At 40.2% G+C, this 23,207-nt stretch overlaps 1 protein-coding gene and 1 long non-coding RNA gene across 8 annotated transcripts in view; one reads left to right on the top strand and one right to left on the bottom strand.

Moving 5' to 3' along the window:
• Positions 1-400: 400 nt before the first annotated feature.
• Positions 401-23,207, bottom strand: part of zgc:112980 (uncharacterized protein LOC503706 homolog) — a 54,910-nt gene continuing 32,103 nt past the window's right edge. For 6 of the 7 annotated variants that reach the window (XM_048609385.1, XM_020529402.2, XM_048609387.1 and 3 more), the window contains 10 exons: positions 22,408-22,461; positions 22,071-22,288; positions 20,411-20,490; positions 16,813-16,905; positions 16,569-16,649; positions 13,243-13,350; positions 9,949-10,070; positions 7,500-7,622; positions 2,674-2,731; positions 401-2,054 (listed from right to left, as the gene is read on the bottom strand). In XM_048609385.1, coding sequence (XP_048465342.1) covers positions 1,980-2,054; positions 2,674-2,731; positions 7,500-7,622; positions 9,949-10,070; positions 13,243-13,350; positions 16,569-16,649; positions 16,813-16,905; positions 20,411-20,490; positions 22,071-22,288; positions 22,408-22,461 — 1,012 coding nt within the window. In that variant the 3' untranslated portion in view covers positions 401-1,979. The remainder of the gene's footprint in view (positions 2,055-2,673; positions 2,732-7,499; positions 7,623-9,948; positions 10,071-13,242; positions 13,351-16,568; positions 16,650-16,812; positions 16,906-20,410; positions 20,491-22,070; positions 22,289-22,407; positions 22,462-23,207) is intronic. The other variant, XM_048609383.1, reaches the window with a different exon arrangement.
• Positions 8,494-16,285, top strand: LOC125485649. The gene is made up of 2 exons (XR_007264358.1): positions 8,494-8,614; positions 16,071-16,285. It is a non-coding gene; the product is annotated as an uncharacterized LOC125485649 (long non-coding RNA).

Genomic DNA, 23,207 nt, shown 5'->3' with positions numbered 1-23,207 from the left:
AGAACAGCAGGCTGCTGAGCGTATTTAGAGCATGGAAGAAACGAGAAGGGAAAATTCAAAAAGGAGCATAAATCAAAAAGACAGCTTAAAAAGAAACTTAATTCCTCTGTGGACTGACCCTGTTACATTGACAAAAAATGCTGAATTCCATTTTCATGTTTGGGCTCATAGAAGAATTGAAAACTTCTATGTTTAGAATGTGATTATGTTAACTCCATGACAGCGCACCTTTTACTAGGAAAAATTAACATTCTGTTCTACAATAAGTGAAGGGTCCAGCTGTACTCTCTTTTCAAATTCAACGAACATTCCAAGTAGCTTAGGACACCACCAGCAATTCCTTACCATATACAATGGACTCTAAAGCCAAACATTACTGCATGTACAAATGATGTGCAGATTCTTTAAATTGAAAACTTTATTGAATTAATACATTGAAAACCAGATTTTAAAAAGACAAACATCACAGAACCTGTAGAAAAATATAAGTTCTTCCTAAAAACAAGAAAGAAAATTTCATACCTATTGCAAGTTTGACCTGTAACTAAAATGTTTTAGTTTGTGAGCAGGCCAAGGTTTTATTTCTTGAAAAATGGGAAAATATAAACTGCTACCAACAGCCAGAACCACACACTCAATATGCAGAGGCTGCTAGCAACCCTAAAAGAGAGGTATAAAGTGATAGTCTACTGCATGTTAATTTTTCCAAAAGTTAAAGAGGTCATTCTCTTTTTTTGAAACCTCATCATGAAATAATCCTTAATTAGAAAGGCACCAAAATTTGTAGATGCATTCTGAAGACATGTGACAAAAAGAAAATGCAAATTCCAAGCTGAATGATGCAAATTTACAAAAGGACTCAAATTTGCGTGGAAGCACATACGGAAATGCAAGAATAAAATTGAGTTTTGAGAAATCTCAGTACAACATTTCAAAAGTTTTTCAGAAAGAAAATTCCATATTGCAAATAAATCACTTCTTCAAAATTTACAATGGAAGAGGCAAAAAACCAAGACCAGGAGACGGCAGTGTGAAAACAGTGCAGTTGCAACATTGCTCTGCTGATTTGCAAATAGTGTAGCAGAACGGAAGGTCAAAATCAAAATAAATATAATGTTCTGTATTACAATTCCATTCTATGCAATTTTTTTTTTTTTAAAAGGTATTAACTCTCAAGCAAAGACAGCACCCTTGAAAGGATTCTAAAAAATTTCAAATGCAGGATTTTATTTTCATGGACCAGGCATCAGTCACCACTGTATAAAACACGCTAGGTTTTGTACTGATAAACTAGAATGACTCGGGTATTCTGGCTGATCTGGCCTTCTGACAATGAGACAATAACAGCAATGAACAATTTCCACCCAGAATGTTAATTAACAGTGATCTGAAAAACAGATTTCTCTTAATTTACATTGGAAATGGCAGATTTGTTCTTTGCTTTGTAGCACTTGCTTGTACAATTTAATTCTATGCAACCAGGTATAAATATACTGTATCTTTTGATCGTCTCTCTAAAATGCTAAATAAATATGACAATTGCTTATTGGACTAACTGAACATTCCCTTCCCTTAGTTCTCAATCATGTTTTGTCAAATACTTGACTGCTCTGAAACACCATATATTTAACCTGGTAACCAAAAATATTTACATACTAGACATCTTAACACCAACATTTTAATTGCTTTCTGATGAAGTATTGATATCCTTCAGGATACTCTACCTACAAACATTGGAATAATCGTCAAAGGTGACTTTTTTTTTAAAAAAACTGTAGAGTTTCCATTTGTGCTGAATATTCATGGTTGTATGATAATTAAAACTGAGACATTTGATCATTGTAATAAAATTATTGGAGGAACAAATGTCAGAGTCATTGGTATCAAATTATGCATGCTCCTTGTAATCCACTTTTCTCCCCCCCCCCAGCGGGTCATCAAGTTGTACATGTTCCAGGATGAGTCCATTATCACCTCCCCTAGATTAGCTGGCTCAATTTATTCCGTAACTCTACAAACTGGGCAGTGTTCAACATTTCCATGGCTGGAATAACCTGCAGAGGAGAAAGAAAAAAGTACGATAAATATTCCAGTGGACTCTCAAAAATGTGCAGGTTAGGTGGATGGGCCATGTTGAATTGCCCATTGTGTCCAGCGATGTGCAGGCTAGGTGGGTTAGCCATGGGCTGGGTGGGATGCTCTTTGGAGGGTCAGTGTGGATTTGATGGGCCGAACGGCCTGCTTTCTCACTGTAGGGATTGAGAGATTCTTAAAAATAGTTCAACTGCTATACAAAATTCAATATGAAACAATTTTTAATTCCCAGTGGAAGTGGGAGGACAGGAAGATGGTCCAACACAAACATGTATCATGTAAGACACAGGCTTGAAGTCAGGCATGCGTCACTAGGGTACACTCTAACAAGTCACTTTATGTAACATAATGGGCAAGGCTCCATGGCTACCCAGTTGACTACAAATGGTGTACGACAAAGGAAATCAACAGCAAGGAAGGTAATGAAATAAAAATAACTGAGGGCCACTTGTAAGAGAAATGAACATAGAGGCAGATTCTGAGGAACAATTATATGATTACTCAAATTTAATAGCCTCCCAAAACTGCAATGTGTATCCAAAACTAATCCATGTTGTCAAATTCTAAGTGTAAACGTACCTTACTTTGTAGAAAGCTGTGAAGAGTTTGTGTCCAATGAAGTCCCTTGTTTTTGAATCTGTGGAAGAAAGTGATCACAATGAGTATATTTATTTGTCGTTTCCAGTCACTCCAGGGAATTAAGTTTGACATGTGTGACCCAAATCATACCCAACAAGATTAATAACATGTAAATTTTCTCTGCCTGCTGGCTGCAAGATTGTATATCTAATGAGTCTGGCCAGTCTTCAGTCATGGTACCTACAGTTGAAGGCTGGCACTTAGATCACTGTGACTAACTTCATGAAGATAAAAGAATTAACAAGGTACTGCATTTCCTTGTGAAATCTTACAAAAACACAAACAGATTTTTGGCAAGCAAAGACACACTTAAAAAAAATGCAAAGGAAATGTCAAGAGTAGTAATGTGCTACTCAGAGAAAGGAGAGTTAACTGTTCAAAAGGATGGAATAATTTCAGCTCATATCAGGAACAAGTATTATTGTGAAGTATCTGCACAGAACAGTGTGACATGAAGGAAAGGATACATAAGATTTTGCCAACAACAAAGTGTAGCAAAGATGTGGCAAGTTTTGGAAGTGAAAATAGCAGGACTATGCAAGTATTTGCCATGTTGGGAGAATGTTTTAAGTTCTTACGAATTAGTTTGAGTGTGAAACCACTGACTGCTTCACTTCAAATTATGTCCACATTCAAAATTCAGATAATGTGTCAGCACAATGTAAACCGAATGAACTCGGACATTAAAACGTTTTATATAAAAGGAAAGAATTCTTCATGAGTGCAGAAACTGCACGCTGATAAGTTGGAACAGAAGTTTCTCATTTTTGGCCTGTTGTGGTAAGCTGATAATCTTTAAAAAATTGAAGGAATTCTGCAACCTGGATGCAGTGATAGGTTTTCCACTTAGAGGATTCCAAAACCAGAACCCATAAATATATGGCAGTACTAATGAATCTAAAAAAAGGATATCTAGAGAAAATTCTTTGCCTCAGAATGGTTAGAATTCACTACTATGTGGAATTGAATGTCACTTAAGGGAAAAGCTAGGTAAGTACATGAGCAAGAAACTGACAGAAGGATATGATGATTTTGGGAGATGAATTGGAGTGAAAGGTGCTTGTGTGAAACATAAACATGGCCACTGACATTTTAACTGAATTGTCTGTTTCTTCTGTTATTAAATATGTGCAAATTATTGGCAAATATGCAAAATCATCCAGTCAATTTAAACAATGGCTCATGCTTGCACGAGAATGGAAAGGAACAGCAGTACAGAAATGTAACAAATGGAGCACGAATGAACAAATTGGCCGAACATATTTTGGAAAAGACAGAGAGGCTGAGTTTGACTGAGACTCTTATGGAGGGAAAATTTCCAGGAATAAGCGGAAGACTGAAGAAGAGAACTGGGAGTGTTAGATGGTTTGAAAATTGAAATAGTGATTGGCAAATGAAAAATCTGGCACAGAAACTTGGAGGAAATCATAAGCCAAAGATCTGCATTTAGGCAGAGCACACACCACGATGATGCACATAATAATAGAACAGTGACAGATTTTTTGCAACAAAAAGTGCCCTATTAACTTATTGACTAATTCATAGGGAAAAAAGGGACTAGAATAGTTTAAAGTGTCAATACCTGGGCAGAAGCTAATCTAAAATTATTGTCTGGATCTGAATAAGTTTTTAACCTGTTTTAAGTGTTGCCATTACGGGATTCAACACACTCAGGTCTTCCTGTTTTGTTAAAACTTTACTCTACCTCTCGGATATCCATTACTTAGTATGTAATTAGAAGCCTTTTCCTCTCATTACTTGGTCAATATTGAGGCAAATAACAAGGAGTAATTTGACAGAGTTTGTTGAGACTTTTCAAAAATGTAGAAAGTAAGATTCTAGGCTTTGTCTCATACCGGAGAGCACTCACAAAGCCATCAGATGTTGCCAAATCACTTGATCCTTATCAGACCGGGCAACAACAGGCTTCAATCCAAAAAAGACATTAGTGAACTAGTTATAAGACCTTAAAATTTTGGACCATAGGATGTTGGAGCAGAAGCAGGACATATAGCCTATGAAGTCTGCTCCATTATTCAATGAGATCATGGATCATCTGATAATTCTCAACTCCACTTTCCTCCCTTTACTGTAACCCTCAATTCCTTTACTGATTAAAAGTCTGTCTCTTAGCTTTTTAAGAGCATCAGACAGCTTTATGATCGCTCATTTACTGGTAATAAGTTTTAAAAAAATCAATCCAAATTCTGAAATTGCTCGTTAGTTTTGAGCTTGTGCTCACAATTATTAAATCTACACCAACACATTAAAGTTTGTACTGTGTAGGCTGATTTCAACCAAGGTCAATGTTAGTCTTAGGAAACCCCTCAGCTAGGAGCAACTGGAGGGTAGGTAGAGAAATATACAGGATCAAGCTTCCATTGAAGACCTTGAAGGTTAAATAACAATTAAAGATGACACATTTCAGCAAGCTGGCAGGGTTAAAAAAACCCTCTAGACATGTGTGCCAGCAAGGAGAAGGGAAGAAAAACAGAACGCTGATTTCTTAAAAAAAAGCTATAGAGATACAAAGGGAAAAATATTTTAAAACACACAGGATTGAATTCTCAAGCTTTAATATCAGCCAGGAAAAGAGGGTATGCGACTCCCTTGGTACAGAGGAGCCTTCCAATTATGAAGTTAAAGATAGAAAACCTACAGCAATGAAACAGAAGTTCTGTAGTATTTTGTTTGATATATAAACCAAACAGAGGTAACAAATATTACACCACATCAGATTACAAGAGAAATATTTTTCAGAGATTCAATTGTCTATTAGCACCTACCTTCGAATGACATGTTACTATAATAAGTTATTGGTTTCTGAACTCCATCAGTTAATTTAATGACTGGCATTCCATGGACTGAGAAAGGGACCAACGTACTGATCTAATTCACGTTAGTTTCATGAAACCTGGCGAACTGTGGGTCAGGTGATCACTGCAGCCATTTTAAGTCAAAGACAGTGCATTCTGATATTAACAATTGACCAGCCAAGGGTAATGAAACCTGTTAGATTGGCCACATGTGAAGTATACAAAGATCCTCATCTCCTATTTGATTTACACCATTATGGGAATATGCAATTATCGAGCCTGAAAACATAACCCCAGCAGACATGGAGTGTACAAAGAAAACGTTATTTCAAGGATAACAAGGTGTAGAGCTGGATGAACACAGCAGGCCAGGCAGCATCAGAGGAGCAGGAAAGCTGACGTTTCGGGTCTGGACACTTCTTCAGAAATGGGGGAGGGGAAGGGAATTCTGAAATAGAGGGGGAGGCAGATGGAAGATAGATAAAGGAGCAGATAGGTGGAGAGGAGACGGACAGGTCAAAGAGGTGGGGATGGAGCCAGTAAAGGTGAGTGTAGGTGGGGAGTTAAGCGGGGTGAGGATAGGTCAGTCCAGGGAGGATGGACAGGTCAAGGAGACAGGGATGAGGCTGGTAGGTAGGGGGTGGGGCTTGAGATGGGAGGAGTGGATAGGTGGGAGGAAGGACGGACAGGTTAGGGAGGTGGGGACGAGCTGGGCTGGTGTTGGGATGTGGTCGGGGGAGGGGAGATTTTGAAGCTTGTGAAATCCATATTGATACCATTGGGCTGCAGGGTTCCCAAGCGAAATATGAGGTGCTGTTCCTGCAACCTTCGGGTGGCATCGTTGTGACACTGCAAGAGGCCAGGATGGACATGTCGTCCAAGGAGTGGGAGGGGGAGTTGAAATGGTTCGCGACTGGGAGATGTTGTCGTTTGTCACGAACCGAGCATAGGTGCTCCACAAAGTGGTCTCCAAGCCTCTGCTTGGTTCCCCCGATGTAGAGGAGGCCACATCGGGAACAGCGGATACAGTATACCACATTAGCAGCTGTGCAGGTGAACATCTGTTTAATGTGGAAGGTTTTCCTGTGGCTTGGGATGGGGGCGAGGTGGGTGGGGAGTGGAGGAGAGGGGTGTAGGGGCAGATGTAGCACTTCCTGCGGTTGCAGGGAAAAGTGCCAGGGGTGGTAGGGCTAGTGGGGAGTGTGGAGCGGACGAGGGAGTCACGGAGACAGCGGTCCCTCCGGAGCTCTTTTGGTAGACCAGGGAGATGGATTTGAGAATGGAAAACTGAACAGGCTCAAGGAGCAGGGTGCGTGCTTTGGAAGCACTGACTGGGAGGAGGTAGCTTGGAACAGAGAATTTAAGAGATAATTACTGCTGCTGCTGACGACAGTCCAAGAAAACCAACTAACCATGTGCTCAGGTCAAGGACAAAAGAACTCTTCACTTTAAACTCCTATCTTCCTTTGTACTGGGCACCATTGCCTTTTAACTTTTTACCTGTGTATGGATGTGAGGTCTCAGGTGACTGGCACAAAGGCTGTATGTTTGACATCACATCATTATCATTGTCCTTTGCACTAGAAAATAAAAATGCCTTTTCTTTGACTCAAAGAAACCCTGTGATTAGCTCCTTGTCACTTACAATGAAAGTAGTTAACTACATTTTAATTTGCGAAAGGTACAGCTTAAGGCCAAAACAAAAACTTAAACCTTTGCTGCAATCAACTGGGGATGCTGAAATACAAAAGGGAGTGGGATTACTAACCTGGTTGTACAGGTGTGGGCACGCATCTCTTCATACTTTTGAAGAAATCTCATTAAAAGGCCAACAAATTTAAAATCTATAGGACAAATAGATTTAAAAAAAAACCTCACACCACAACTTGAGACTTCTGACATTACGTTCAACATTCAAGTTAGATCTTTGCAGATCCCAGAAATACTCACTCGTGCCATGACTCCACAAGAACGTTGAGCACAGGAATGCTAACAGATTGGATAGTCGCTTGTTTAAAAGACAGGAAGAGGGTCACCAGATCAGAGACGTAGTCAGCATCATGACACTTAAACCTAAATAAATTTAGAAGAAATGCACTCTAAATAAAATAGCATTTTTATCACAAGGCATGCAAAAGTAAATTTAGTACAAAAGTGAGAAAACCACAGAGATGTACTTTGAAGAAAACAACGGCAAACTCCAAACAATTGAAACTGAGCCTGACTGCACTGCTTTAAAACACGTCCTTGAAAAAGGAATTAAAGGAGACAAGGGGCGGCACGGTGGCTCAGTGGTTAGCACTGCTGCCTCACAATACCAGGGACCCAGGTTCAAGTCCAGCCTCAGGCGACCGTGCAAACTTGACACACATTCTCCCTATGTCTACATTGGTTTCCTCTGAGTGCTCCACTTTCCTCCTACAGTCCAAATATGTGCAGGTTAGGTGGATTAGCCATGCAAAACAGAGTTACAGGCTGGGTCTGGGTGGGATGCTCTTCGGAGAGTCGGTGTACTCGATGGGCAGAATGGCCTGCTTCCACATTGTAGGGATTCTATATGGCAGAACTACTGAAACCTTGCCCCTCACCACTTTGGAGTGAGCAGTGAAATGATCAGTCTCTCCAAATTGAGCTCTGTTTAGTTGATAGAACAATTTGCTCAGGAAGATACTATCTATCTTAAATGAAATTCTTAGTAAAGGTAAGGCAAGGTATAGTCTTATCAGACGATAGGGCTGCTGTCTCATTAGAGAAAGATGACTGGTGGTGGTTTAACCGGAGGGTCACCACACCTCAGGTGAGGGGAGAGAGGTTGAAACAGACAGTCCTTCATGGTAACCTCAGCTGGTGTGGTGTTTGAAACCACTCTGTTGACATCACTCTGCATTACAGACCTACCATGCAGCCAACTCAGCTAACAAATTACAATGGTATTCTGTTTGCAGACACAGACTGTCATCACTGGTGCCCATTAGTCATTACGTGATAAATTGAAAAGCTCTTCACCAGACAACAAACTGCCCAAAGTGTAGTGGACATACAAAGAATCAGGTTCTCTGACAAAGGTATGTGTTATTGCATAATTGGATCGCTTGGTTATAATTATAGCAGAAATCTTCAGAAACATTTAAAATACAGGCCATCATGTGAAGTGTTTGAATAAAATGTGCAAAATTATTTCTTGCAAATGTAAAGCCAAGCATTCAGGCGAAGCAAGGTTGGCAAGGAGCAGGGGATAAATAGAGCTAGGTGACAGTAATATGATGGAGGAGGAAGCAGACAAAGACCAGAAAAGAATGAGGGGGAAGAGAAAAGGGGAAATAGCTCCCAGCTCTTTCCCAGTCCCAAGTCTCCAACTACTGCTCTACTCGGTCAGGGTTGGGTCTGGTGAAGAACATGGAACAATTATCCTGGAATTCCCTCCCTAATGGCATTGTGGGTCAACCCACAGCAGCTGGACTGCAGTAGTTCAAGAAGGCAGATCACCACCACCTTCTCAAGGTCAACTAAGGATGGGCAATAAATGCTGGCCCACATCCTACAGATGAATAGGGAAAAAAAAAACCAAACACAGTCTTCACTCTAATACGGGTATTAGTAAGTTATTAGGGGAGAGACATCAAAGGAGTTAGATGAGAAAAATGCAGTTCATATTTCCTCAATAACGGATACCAAAGAGCTCATTTGACTAGTCACCCAAGGCAGGGAAAACTGTGGAATTCATGAGTCTGCACACATGTCAGGCTTGAACTTGGGTTGACTGGATGGATAAGAATTGGCTTGCACTCACTGGATTCAATGGAACAAGTGCAAATCTAGAATTGATGAGCAATTTATTTGTTTTGCATTATTTCAGTTGTGACAAAGTTGTTTACTTAAAATTAGGAGATATAGCGTTGTTGCTAACAGCCAGGCTGATGAGGCAAATACTGTTGTGGCCATTTACATCAGGTTCCTATTCTAATGGGTTGCAGTAGCAATCTCATTACTGCTGCTGGGCTTAACAAACAGGGGAAGCTGCACAACATCTACAATTGTTCAGCATACTTCGTTAAGCACCGGTACAGAGAGGTTTCCGCTCAGTGCAACTCAGCGAGCACTTTAAATCAATGGTCAATCATAATGTGCCTATTTAATGTAACTACATGCTGACTCCCTTAGGGTGCATTTTACCATTGAGGTAGTATAATGCTGGATTTTTCGATGCATTTAGAATAACATTGTGACAATTTATGATAGTTATGGAATGGATACCACACACAATATTTCACAATGCAATTTCTCACATGGTGCACTGGTTACACAGACTTTTGATTAACTTCAAGATAACCATCTAAACAAAGGGCTGGAGGATTTACAAACTATACAGATCTAACAGCAGCAATGAAATTGTACTTACGCATCAATCAACATGCTTTTATATACATAAATATTACTGCAGAGGGTGCCACAGAAATGGTGCAAGACGTCCTCTTTCATGCTCAGACTGTCGAACAGGAGTTTCAGGGCCCAGAAATTTTTCTAGAAGTATAATAAACAACATTAAATCTGCATTAAGAAATTCAATCCTGACTTGATGCATTACATATCTGTGAACCGCAACGGTCAGTTTGGAATCTGGTGCTAAGGTTTTAGATGGGCTGAGTGGACAAATTGCCAATGGAAGAACATCTGGGTAAGAACGGCCATGAAATCATAAGGTTTAGATTAGACACAGGTCAGCAAAGGGGCAAAGCAGGGAAACCAAAGCCACAGTCCTCATCTGATGAGGGAGATAGAGAATATGCTGAAATAAATGGAGGCAATACGGTGCAAGTCAAATGAATTCTTAAGCGAGAACCAAGACAAATAGAATAAGTTGATGGGGGAAGTGAAGAGAAAACATTAACAAAGAGTATGTGAAAAAAGAACAGCAATTAACAAAAAGGAATTCAAAATATTTATATGGTTGCAGTGAATTTATGACGTAAGGTAGGTTTAGTTAAAGATAGAGGGTGTGATATGCTTACAGACATAGGGCAAGGCCAGAATACTGAATGATAAACATTGGTACAAAGTATTCAAAGGCAAAAATACTGACAATATTGATTTAGTGAAGATGGTAGGGGTAAAGGATGCAGTGGAAATTGATATCAATGATGTATCAGAAAGGTTGTCTATTCTTAGAGTTATAATTCCACAATTTTAAGTGACATTGTGGGGGATAAAACATTGTTTGAAAGGCTTGAGATCAGAAGTCACATTCTGTTCCAAATTCCAATTCCTGAATTACACTGCATCTCAATGGTGGGGCTTTGAAATATTGCAGGTTGACAGAAAATTGGACAGACAATATTTACACCTGTTTCAGAGGTGAGACACGATGACGGGTTCACTTTTCCAAGGGAACCAAAGCTGCTTAGAGTGTTTTCTCGTCCTCCTCCCATGTCCTATCAGATCTTCACCCGCAATGACAGAAGACAGCATCTAGATCACATGTTAATATTTAACTATGATTTCCAGATACTTCCAAGTATTTCTGTCCAACAGATGCACCTGGCTACATAATACCCTGTTAGCCCTTTACATACAATTATATACAATATGGGGTCTGACTTACATGCAAATCCAGACCCACAGCAATACTCGACTCTTAGCTGCCCTCTGGGCAATTAGAGATGGACAATAAATGCTGCCTAGCCAGTGACATCCTCATCCCATGAATGAATAATGAACAAAGAATAAAGAATCAAGCCAATCCTGCTAGCATTCATTTCCCTTATCTTAACCTCCAACCTGTCCACTCTCTTCCACCCTAAACATAGTTGACTGGTAAAAATGAAGCAGTTTCAGCATGAACAATTTCATGCAGCACCTGGTTTACTCTAATTCTACCATTTGCTCTAACATTTAAGAGCACTTTTTCCCAGAGGGTGTGTTTCTCTGTAACAGCTCCCTTCCCTTTCAACTGAGGTTTGTTGGACACAGAATCAAAAGCTTCAAACCTGCCAACATCCAGTTTGTAAACACTGAGGGTTTTGATGCCATCCTGTGGCCAACAGCAGGATTGCAATGCAGCAGCAGAAAATACCACAGATGTATGAGACTCGACTCCAGAATTCAGACAGAATTGGCTTTATAAATAAGGGACAAAAGACAACCCTGGAAATTAACATATGGCACAACCAAAACTATTGGACAAATTTATCATCCAAGTTCAATGGGTAATAGGGGAAGCAAATGGAAAGTTGGCCTTTATTTCAAAGGGAATGGCGTATAAAAATAGGGACATTTTGCCAAAACTACATAAGGCAGTAGTCAAACAACAGCTAGAATACCGTGAAGAGTTTTGGACTCCTTGTCTAAAGGAAGAAATACTGGAATTGGAGGTTCAGAAAAGGTTTACTAGGTTGATACCAGGTGTGCACAGCAGCAGAAGAGTGTACCATTGGCAAGATGCACTACAGCAACTCACCAATTCTCCTCAGACAGCATCTCCCAAATCTCTACCAGCGAGAAGGATAGGGCAGCAGATACGCGAGTACACCACTACCTGAGGTTCCCTTTCAAGCCACTCATCATACCAACTTGGAACTATATCACTGTTTCATAATATATATCACTATCAATTTTTGAGGTTTGGTTTTATTCATTTTTTCCCCTCAGAAAAAGACAGTTGCTTTAAAGACTAGAAACAGCTTGGAGACAAAGAGAAATCCACCAGAAAATATGGACCAGGAAGTAAAATGGCAATTAGAAATCAAGGGAGCTAGGATGTGCACAATTAAGGAGAGTTAGAGGGTCATTTAACCAGAAGCTGCTGAAAAGACTGCAAGACAGCTCAAAGAATAGCAGGTACATGGAGAAGAATCAAAGTGAATTCCCGAGACCTGTTGCACATCTTGGCTTGGAGCCAGACATAAAAGAACCTATCAAGATCCTGCAAGTATATAAGGAACTCTTGGATGGAAGTGACAATAAAATGGGGAGATTTTTGGGCTTAAGAATAAATACTTATCAAGTATAGTGTGAGTGAATTTAGTACTAATTTGCTTTGTTTAACTCCAGTAAATATCTTTTTGTTCAAAATGCAAAATCTTACAGCTACCAACTAGGAGTTTGAATTTCTTCTTTTAAAAAAAAAGTTGCTGGTTTCACTCAAGATCGTAAATCATGGATCAGGAGAAGATGGAATCAGGCTAACTCTATTATGCTATACCAAGTACACATGTTCTGTGAAAAGCCACAATCCTGAGAACTGATCTGTTTGAGACCACTTTGAAAAACCCATTTCAGTATTTCCATTTTAAAAACTTTTATGTTTAGGAAACATAATTGCCACCTCCCTCTCCTGAATGCCAGCTCTCTGTTTATAATAAGGAACTAAAGACCAGGAAAGTGTGAAATCCACTGAGTAGAGGTCTTCCAAGGAATAGAAGGGATAGGGGAAGAAGGAAAATTCAGGATAAAAAAAGGGATATAAAACTCAAATAATGGAATAAATTAACTGGGAAGAACAAAGCTAAAATTAGTGTAAACATAAAATGGAATTCTAAATAGCTAAAATTAGTTCAGTTAAAAAGTGAAGCAATGAAGACAGCATCAGCTATGGAATCACAATCAATCACCTTCCACACCGAGAGGAGTTATAAGAAAAGAAAAACAAGTTTCAAAAAGCGGAATAAACTTATTACAGTAATTTTACTGTTCTTACCCCATAAGCTACAACCAAAGGCAGAACAACGTTGATCACAGAGAGATTCTGATGCAGCATCTGAGCAGCAGCCACCGTTACAAGAATCAATGCAGATTCTCTGTGAAACTGTAAGAAAGGATATTCCAGATCAATTGTCATTCATCCAATAAGCCACGGAAATCAATACAAAGTTTAACTGCAGTTAAACCTTTTGAATTACTGTGAAACAGAAGATATACTTAAATCACTGCAAAAAGTCAGCACTTTCACAACTAACAGTTGGAAATGATATAGGACCTTAATATCTACAATTTATTTTAGTCCCAGGCTTTAGGAGAGAGACAAATTGACTGCCGCTTTTGCGAGAGTTCTTCATTGATCAAGTGTAAAAAGTGTAGGTGTAGCTGCTGTTGGAGGACAACAATAGACCATGATGTATGTTTCCCCCGATCAAATAACTAACCAACACTCAAGTCTATGCAACAACAGAGGCAGATAGTGGAGAATTCCGAATATCTAGAACCACACAAAAATGAAATGCCATATTTAGGATAACAGTTTTAAAATCAAAACATTATAAAGTAGCACTGTAATTACAACATCCAGCCTGGAGTAACTGAATGGGTTTCCATGCAAATTAAGGGAATATCCTGGTCAAAATCCTTAAGAGTGACCATTTTCACCTCCAAGCCTCCCTGGGAAGGGAATCCAAGAACTTGGAAATAGTTCCAGCTCCTGTTTCTCACCCACAAAGTGAAAATTTAGCAATTTAGCCCATGGAGTCCAGCAAGGGGAAAATAGACCAATCAAACACCCTGAAAACTTGGCCATTGATGAGCATTCACATTACTTTTGGGACATTAGGATCTAAAGCAGTGGAAGGAATAAGGTTGGAAGCATAATCAGATTGCAATAGTTACTGCAAGCCTGCTTGGATCACTAGTACACTTGCTTGTCACAGGGTGGCTACTTTGGAGCATCTGAACAGTCCCATATTGCCCTACTGTTCCCCGGTCACTTACATTAAGGACCTTGTTAAAGGCAGATAAGGTGTCTAATTAGTTGCCCATCTTACGAGGAGCCGTTTTGACAGCCCCTGAAATCACCTCTAATTGGCCGGAACCGTGAGCCAACACCTGCTTGGCACTGCCATTTTCAGATCCTATTCACTTCGGCTTCGGAATTGGGGAGGGCCTAAAGACGCTGCCCCAAATCAAGTTCCACTAACTCAACAAATATTGAAGGTTTCACGATAGACCTCATGTTATTCATTGTCAAATCAAGTTACCACACAAAACAAATATTCAAAAGTATCAGAGAATAGAATGTATATGCACAGTGTATATATAATAGGCAGTTCACTCTAAAAGACTGTTTCCACAAAATGTGCTATGTAAGCTGCATGTAAACCATTAAAATTGGTTGCAAAGATCAAATTAAACCCCACATTTAACTTTAATGAAAACACAGCATATTAGGTAAAATTTAAAATTCACTAATTAAAGTAAAATTGATTTTAGATGGCTAACCAGGTCTTTTTAAAAAGTTATATGGCAAGTAAATATTTCCCTGAAGCTGCATGTACTGGTCTGCAGCAGATGGATGCAGTTTTGTTTTCAACCAGGTATTATCCTGTTGACATTTCCAAGTTTAACATATGCCATACAGCTGCCCAGAATGGAGTTTGCTGCACCTGTACTTACACAAACATCCTGAACTGCCTGTTGACAGAGGAGAATTCAATTGCTCTGCAAATTGAGGTACAAGCAGGAACCTTCAATATCCTATGCTCCAGAGTCAGAAAACACCCTGACTGCAAGGTTCACACTGAAAATTTAGCACTGGTGCAAGCATAAACTCTAAGCATTACCAAAACAAAAGTCAAATACTGCAGATGCTCCAAGTCTGAAATAAAAACAGAAATTGCTGGGAATACTCAATAGTCATAAAGCACCAGTGGCAGGAGAAACAAAGACAATGTTTCAGTTCTGATACTAGGCCATCAAGCCAAATATCAACTCCTCCTGTCTCCAGATGCAGCCTTACCTGCCAAGTGTTTCTAGTATTTCCTGTTTTTAAATGATAAACACAATTAATTTGCCTAGAATTTTTGAAGGAAAAAAAGCATGACTTTTATGAATTAGAATTTAAAAACAAAAACAAGAACAAGATTTGCAAAACCAGGCCAGAAAAAACTTCAAAAGAAATAAAGATTAACATTTCAGATACAACTTTAAATATATACACAAAATTTGTGGATACTGGAAATCTTCAACAAAAACAGAAATTGCTGGAGAAACTCAGCAGGTCTGGCAGCATCTGTGCATAGAAAGCACAGTTACTATTTCAAGTCCAGTGAACCCCCTTCAGAAATTTGTTCTGAAGAGTCAATAGAATCAAAAATGTTAACTGTGCTTTCTCTACACAGATGCTGCCAGATCTGCTGAGTTTCTCCAGCAATTTCTGTTCCTTTTTAAAGAATTAATGGGGGAAGCATGATGGCTCAGTGGTTAGCACTGCTGCCTCAAAGCATCATTCCACCCTCGGGCAACTATCTGTGTGGAGTTTGCACGTTCTCCCAGCGTCTGTATGGGTTTCCTCTGGCTGCTCCACCTTCCTCCTACAGTCCAAAGAAGTGCAGGTTAGGTGGATTAGCCATGAGAAATACAAGGTTACAGGGATAGGGCAGGGGAATGGGTCTGGATGGGACATTCTTCAGAGGGTTGCTGTTAACTCAAATGGCTGAATGGCCTGCTTCCACACTGTAGGAATACTATAATGCCAGCTCATGAAGTTTCAAAAATAAAAAGAAATGGTAACTAACATTAATCTCTCTTCTCTTTTAGATCTTCAAGTTAGACGGCGAGAATGTCTAGTATTCTCTATTTAGTTTTGTTGTGACTAACAAGTGCACAATTTCACTCATTGTAGAGCTGAGCTGTGTACAGATCTGGAAGGATGGAGTGCTAGCAGTCATGCACTGGATGTTATTCTAAGAATTAATGATCAACGTTCCACAATTAATGTACAGAATAAACAATTGCTTAATCATAACATTTTACTTATGCTGGTAGTTTTAGTTTTTATTTTGAAAAGTGCTGACACTGTTAATATTCTCCAGGCCACACACCATGTCATTTACCCCAAATTTTCAAGTTTCTGCAAGTCTAGACCAATAATAGAGGGCATTTATTTAAAGTTCACAGATAGCTTTACAAAAGCAACTGAATTATTGTAATATTTTTAAGTATTTATATTAGATGTCAAAATACCTAGAACTGAGATGACCTGCTTTTATTCCATAGAACCTTGCACAGCATTCAGACAAAAGATCTTTCACCTACCGCAGATGAAAAGGCCTTAGGTATGCCCACTATTCCATTCTTCAGATCTTCAATGATTGCTGTAGCATGGACAGCTGTGGTCTGAGAAGAAATAAACAGAGGAAACCATTTCTAGAGGACAATCGGGGACAGGCAACAAATGCTGGCTTTGACACCCTCATAATATGAAAGAATAAAGAAATGCAGATTAAATCATACCACTTCACTACAGTCTGGCAAATTTTAGCTCCTACAAGTTACTTACGTTCACAAATATAGGAGGTGGCACCTGTAGCACATCTTCTGTCAATGTGAATGAATTGCATTGAATTTGAATCAGTCTGCTCCAGCAGTGAACCTGAACATAGATGAAATACATATATACACATCATATTCCATCACACTAAATGAACTGAGAAAAAAAAACCTCCTGACCGGAATCATTCAAAATTTCAGGCAGTAGGTGCCAAAGGCATTGATTACATCTAAAGAATAGGCCACTTAATTCCCTAAACCTGATCATGACTGATCTCAGTGATTGGTAGAACTACAACAACAACTTGGTAAAAAGAATACTCTCAAGGACTGCAACTTCCCCTCCACAGTGGTCGAAAACGCCCTCGACTGTGTCTCTCGCATTTCCCACAACTCATCCCTCACACCCCCTCCCCGCCACAACCAAAACAGAATCCCCCTCGTCCTCACGTACCACCCCACCAACCTCCGGATCCAACGCATCATCCTCCAGCACTTCCGTCATCTGCAATGTGACCCCACTACCAAAGACATTTTTCCCTCACCACCCTTATCTGTTTTCCGGAGGGACCATTCTCTCCGTGACTCCCTTGTCCGCTCCACACTCCCCACCTCGCCCGGCACTTTTCCCTGCAACAGCAGGAAGTGCTACACCTGCCCCTACACCTCCCCCCTCTCAGGCCCCAAGAAGACCTTTCACATCATGCAGATGTTCACCTGCACACCTGCTAACGTGGCATACTGTATCCGCTGTTCCCGATGTGGCCTCCTCTACATCGGGGAAACCAAGTGGAGGCTTGGAGACTGCTTCGTGGAACATCTATGCTCGGTTCACGACAAACGACTGCACCTCCCAGACGCGAACCACTTCAACTCCCCCTCCCACTCTTTGGATGACATGTCCATCCTGGGCCTCCCCCAGTGCCACAACGATGCCACCCGAAGGTTGCAGGAACAGCACCTCATATTTCACTTGGGAACCCTGCAGCCCAATGGTATCAGTGCAGACTTCACAAGCTTCAAAATCTCCTCTCCCCCGCCTGCATCCCAACACCAACCCAGCTCTTCCCCGCCTCCCTAACCTGTCCGTCCTTCCTCCCACCCATCCAGTCCTCCCACCTCAAGCCCCACCCCCCACATCCTACCTACCAGCCTCGTCCCGCCTCCTTGACCTCCCTGGACTGACCTATCCTCACCCCAACTCCCCACCTACACTCACCTTTACTGGCTCCATACCGCCTCTTCGACCTGTCTGTCTCCTCTCCACCTATCTGCTCCTTTATCCATCTTCCATCTGCCTCCCCCTCTCTCTCTATTTATTTCAGAATTCCCTTCCCCTCCCCCATTTCTGAAGAAGGGTCCAGACCCTAAACGTCAGCTTTCCTGCTCCTCTGATGCTGCCTGGCCTGCTGTGTTCATCCAGTTCTACACCTTGTTATCTCACACTTCAAACTGTGAAGTCTAGAATACCTGAAAGGCTTTCTAATCCCTGACTCTTCAGGATCAGCAGCAGTGTCAAAACAGGGAGGGGGTAAGAGAAAAGGCATTTGAGTTTATGTCAAATTGCAAAAGATAATACAGGTAAAGACACACATTAAAGACTTCAAGGCACAAAAGTAGACCTCTGTCTGTGACCCCAATATAGCTTTCTGAGGTATGGGTACAGAAGCTGCCTGCAGTCCAAGTTTATACAAATAGCTTCTGAATTAGAAGCTGACAGTCACAACTTAATGATCTTAATCCGATTCAACTCCAAATCAATTCAGTCAGAGACTATATCCTAAGAGTCAGTTAGGTTTCTGAAGTAGCAAGTCAGATTTTAAGGATACAATTTTCTCTTCCCCTAACAACAGAACTCCAATTTTGCTCAGTAAACAAGCCTTATGCAAAAGCAGAACCTGTTAATTGTTCGTTTAGAGGTTAGTCTGAACGCAGGGTACACAGCATGCAGAAATATGCCATTCGGCCTAACCAGCCCATACCAGCTTTAATCATCCACTCAACCCCCCTCCTGCTTATCTTCATCTAAACCCATTATTTATAACCATCTACTCTCTTCTCCCTCATATGTTCCTCTAGCTTCGCCTTAAACACATCTATACGCTTTTCACTACCACTCCCTCTAGTAGTGAGCTCGCAACTCTCCAGGTGAGGAAGTGAAAACAAGAGTTGGGCACATCACCTCTGGAAGTTTGGAGGCAGGCTGTTTAAAAGGCCTGTCTTGGTGCTCTAGGACTTTATCTCAGTTGTGATATTGAAAGTAAAGCAAGACAGAGCATTCTAGCACTCTTCCGCTTACTTTCTGTGCCCTATTCATGCCAATTCACACCCTCTAGACCACACTACACCCCTCCACTGTTGGCTCCTACTCACCATGCCAAGTTATGATAATTCCAGGACCATCCACCCAACATACGCTCCACAGAACCAAAGAACCCAAGAGATAACTGCATGACGTGTAGAAATAAAAAAAAAAAAAAAAAAATCACAAATTTCTACTTACTTACTGCTTTTGCTACAGCCCTGTGATTCATTTTTGGCTGACAGCCTAGCCATCCATTTGTCTATTGAAAGGGAAAGCATTCCTGGAATGGCAGCTCTTGCTCTGTAATCTATTTTGTCAGTTGCACAATGTTTACTTAGACCAGATGAAGAGGGTTCAAGCGCCTGCAGTTTCTGCAGTTGGTACTTTCAAAAGATCTGAATGACTGACACTTAAAAGGCTACAGTAAAAGCAAGATAAACAAGCAGAAAGTCTGGACAAGTTACAAGTTACAAGTACTGTATTATCACTTATCTGGTCTTGTCCCCCTAGAAAATTCAATAAGACTGATCAAGTAAGGTCTTCCCTTTTAAACTCTAAGCCAACTATTTCATCGTTACTTCTTACTTTTCTACAACTTTCTTAAATCTCACCTATTATCACCTCACATTCTACTATTTATCCTCCTTACTACTGTTAAACTGACTGATCTATAAATTACTGGGAATGCCCCCCCCAAAACCATGATGCAATCCCAATCCACCCCCTTATTTTTCGTTGTAATCCCCCTACTTTGCTGGCAAGAAACGAGGTCAGTAGTTGAAAAATTACAGATACACAAACATTTACTAACATCCATGCAGGCACCTCAATGCATTTGCACCCAATGACAACAGGAAGAGTCAATCTGCATACCAGAAGTGTGCAGACCTACCCTTGCCCCAAGCAGTAAATATTAGCCAGATCATGACAGGAATTGCCTCTAGGTACAGAAAACCAATGGCAACAACTTTAGCTATAGTCCGGACATGGGCTTATATACAACACAGAATAACAAAATATACATTTTTAGGAGAACCTTGCACTTTAATACATTTGCATAGTTTTTAAAAAGCTTTTTCTGGCATGGGAGAAAGGTGTCACACAGATGAGTCAGTGTGTTAGCAAAAGTCATCAGCCACATCTATGACAAATAATTCTCTGATGGAAGTTGATCCAGAATATAGCTGTCATGTTGAAGGAAAGCAATGATGATGAATTACTGAAAACTTGAGAAATAAAAATCGGTAGTTGACAACTGGAAAATGGATAAATATGGTAAAGTACAAGTCAAAATTGTACTTACAGCCCTGTAGAGTACTTCATTCACAAATAGGATCCTGAGTGCACATTTTAGTAGTAAACAATCGTTTACCAAATTAGCACCTTCAAATAGAACAGATAATGTGGATAAAATCAATGGAAGCAAACAAAAACAAACTTACAATAACACAAAATGCTCCAATTATGGCTCTCTGCAAATTACAACAGTTTACTGCTTTAAAATAGGCCTGATAGCAGGCATAGCTTTTCATTTTTCATTATTAATAACAGTAATAACACCATAGAGCATGGTGACCTAAGTTCAAGAAATCAGGATGCAGGCAAGGCTTGGGCAGAAATCAAAAATGGCCAAGGCAAGAAGTCACTTGTGGGAGAGCTATATAGCTCCCCTAATAGCAACCATACAGTAGGTTGGAGTCTTAAAGATTTAGAAATGGGATAATAAAAGCAAAATACTGTAGATGTTGAAAATCTAAACTCTAAAAGCAAAATACTGGAAACTCTATTGATCTGGCAGCAACTGAGGAGAGAGAAACAGCTAACATTTAGAATCCAATAACTGTTTGGTACTGAAGAGGACTAGAAAATTGTGTTATTATGCTCTTGACAAAAGCGGACAGGAGCAGTGATTGGAACAGATGGTGAAGTGCCCACAGCAAAAAGACAAAAGGAAGAGCTAATGGTGGTAAAGGAGAGATTGTGATGTAAAATGGCCAGCTCTCCTGACAGCAGGGACACTCCAAGAATCAGAGATCAGAATGGAAGAGAGCTTTCATACTTGGAGGTTGGTGAATCCTGAAGGTGTAAAATGCCCAACTAGAAAATAAAGCACCGTTTTTCCAACCTGTGTTGAGCCTCACTAGCGCCTCTCCTCATGGTCCTTGCCTATGCTGTTCCACAACTTTTCCAAACTGGCATTTTCAAATATCCTCACCTGATCCGCCCAGCCTTGGAGTTCAGAATCTCTTAGATATTCCTCACTGTCCCAGACTTCACTGATTCTCTTTGTTCCTCTCCTCGAAGTTCTGCATGCTCGTTATTCTCTGAATTCCATTTTCTTTGTCCTCCTGGATGTTTCTCCCATTCTCCAACTTCTACTTGTTGGTCAAGAACCATTTTCCTATGTCTGGCTGCTCAAGGACCTTGCTGCTCCAATCCCCTGAACTGAACAATTATTATTTGTGTCTCCCAGTGGCCAGCTGCTGATTTACTTCCCCAGGTATCATTGGACAAGATTCGGCAGCCAAGCCTGGACAGACAGTAACTTGGTTCGGAGAAGCAGCTCTGCTCTTTCCCTCTCCTGCTGTTCTTTCAATCACAGCAGCGCATTCAATTATCTCTATTAGGAATGGCTAGTTTTACTTCGGACTTTCCTTGTATGAAAAAAAAGCACTTGATTTACAATAGCTCAGAACACCTTCCTAATTTGCATGTTTAAGAAAATTCAGTTGTGGATTTCTGGATAGTCAGGCTGAAAACAATGAATTCCCTCACTTATGCTCAATTCGACATGCACTTAAAGTTATACCTCCAGCAACTTTGAGATGACACAGGAGAAAATTGGAGACGACAGAATGGAAAGATTGGAAGACTAGGTGGATCAAAAAGATAGAAAACAATTATATTAGAGCTCATCAATTTAAACATAAATTGATTTACTGGTTTAAAATCTAGATACTGACCTTTCATAAATACCCAGTTTCCTTCCTCTGAAAGTTCACAACCAGTGGGTACAGTTCCAGTCTTGAGAATTTTTAAGTATATCATGTATTGGTAAGGTGTTAAACGGCAGGCTGTGCAGCAAGAAAGGCTGGAATTAGAATGAAATGATTGCGTGGCGGCATGAAAATCTCCACACTTGCAAAAGTAGAATGGAATTTTATCTTGTAGGGCTCGTAACCTGATCAAAAAAAAAAGATATGCACGGTTCTAAGAATTGCACAATAAAACTGAAATTTTCAGTGTACTTTAATTCATAAAATTAATCATTTAAAAAAATGAGTCACTTGGAATACTAACTTTAACGTATCACTGCATTTTACCACTCGTAGGTATCGGATCAATTCCCTGTACCTGAAAGAAAAAAGTATTTAAAACTGTCAGTGGATTCTTAATGGCAAATTGCAGCACTTAAGCAGCTCCAGGCATCAAGTATCTATATCGCTCTGCACATAAAGCTCTTAAACAGGGGGCATATTAGTGTCCGCATATTAGTCAGTAAAATACTGCACAAGGTGCTAGAGTCCAGGCCAGACACCCCCAAAGTATATTATGGAGATAGTCTTGACTAACTTTTCTATTTTTGTTTAAAAGGCAAGTTTACGGTGCTGTGCTCCAGATATGATTTGATTGATTAAAATTTAGCGGTGGACCAAAGTACACTTTATTCTTACAACAGTTAAAATACTACAAAAAGATGAATTAGCATAACTTTGCTCTACTGAAATACATAACAAGATAATGTATTACTTAACCACTAAAGGCAGCACCCCATAAGCACAACCTTGGCAAAGGCAATTCAGAAAAACTACTATTCTCATGCGCCCTCTCTCTCTCTCTCCAGTCCTGTAGGAAAAACAATCTGCCCTTTCTGAATTTTTAGAGAGGAAGCCTCTCTGTCTAGGGCTTCACTCTAGCAGCAGAGAACTCAAGCTTTAAGCTCCAGCAGCCAGCAAAAACCAACTAACAAAGCAAAACCAAAATCCTCTGGGTCTTTGAGCCTAACCCTCCCCACAAATGCACCTTTTGTCTTCTTTCAAAAAAAAACCCAGGGGAATTCGAGAGATAGTAGGAACTGCCGATGCTGGAGAATCTGAGAT

The sequence above is a fragment of the Rhincodon typus genome, chromosome 21, assembly GCF_021869965.1.
Source record: "Rhincodon typus isolate 14 chromosome 21, sRhiTyp1.1, whole genome shotgun sequence".
Taxonomy (NCBI): Eukaryota; Metazoa; Chordata; class Chondrichthyes; order Orectolobiformes; family Rhincodontidae; genus Rhincodon; species Rhincodon typus.
The sequence above is the reverse complement of the archived record's forward strand: the minus strand, read 5'-3'. Positions and strand labels throughout refer to the sequence as shown.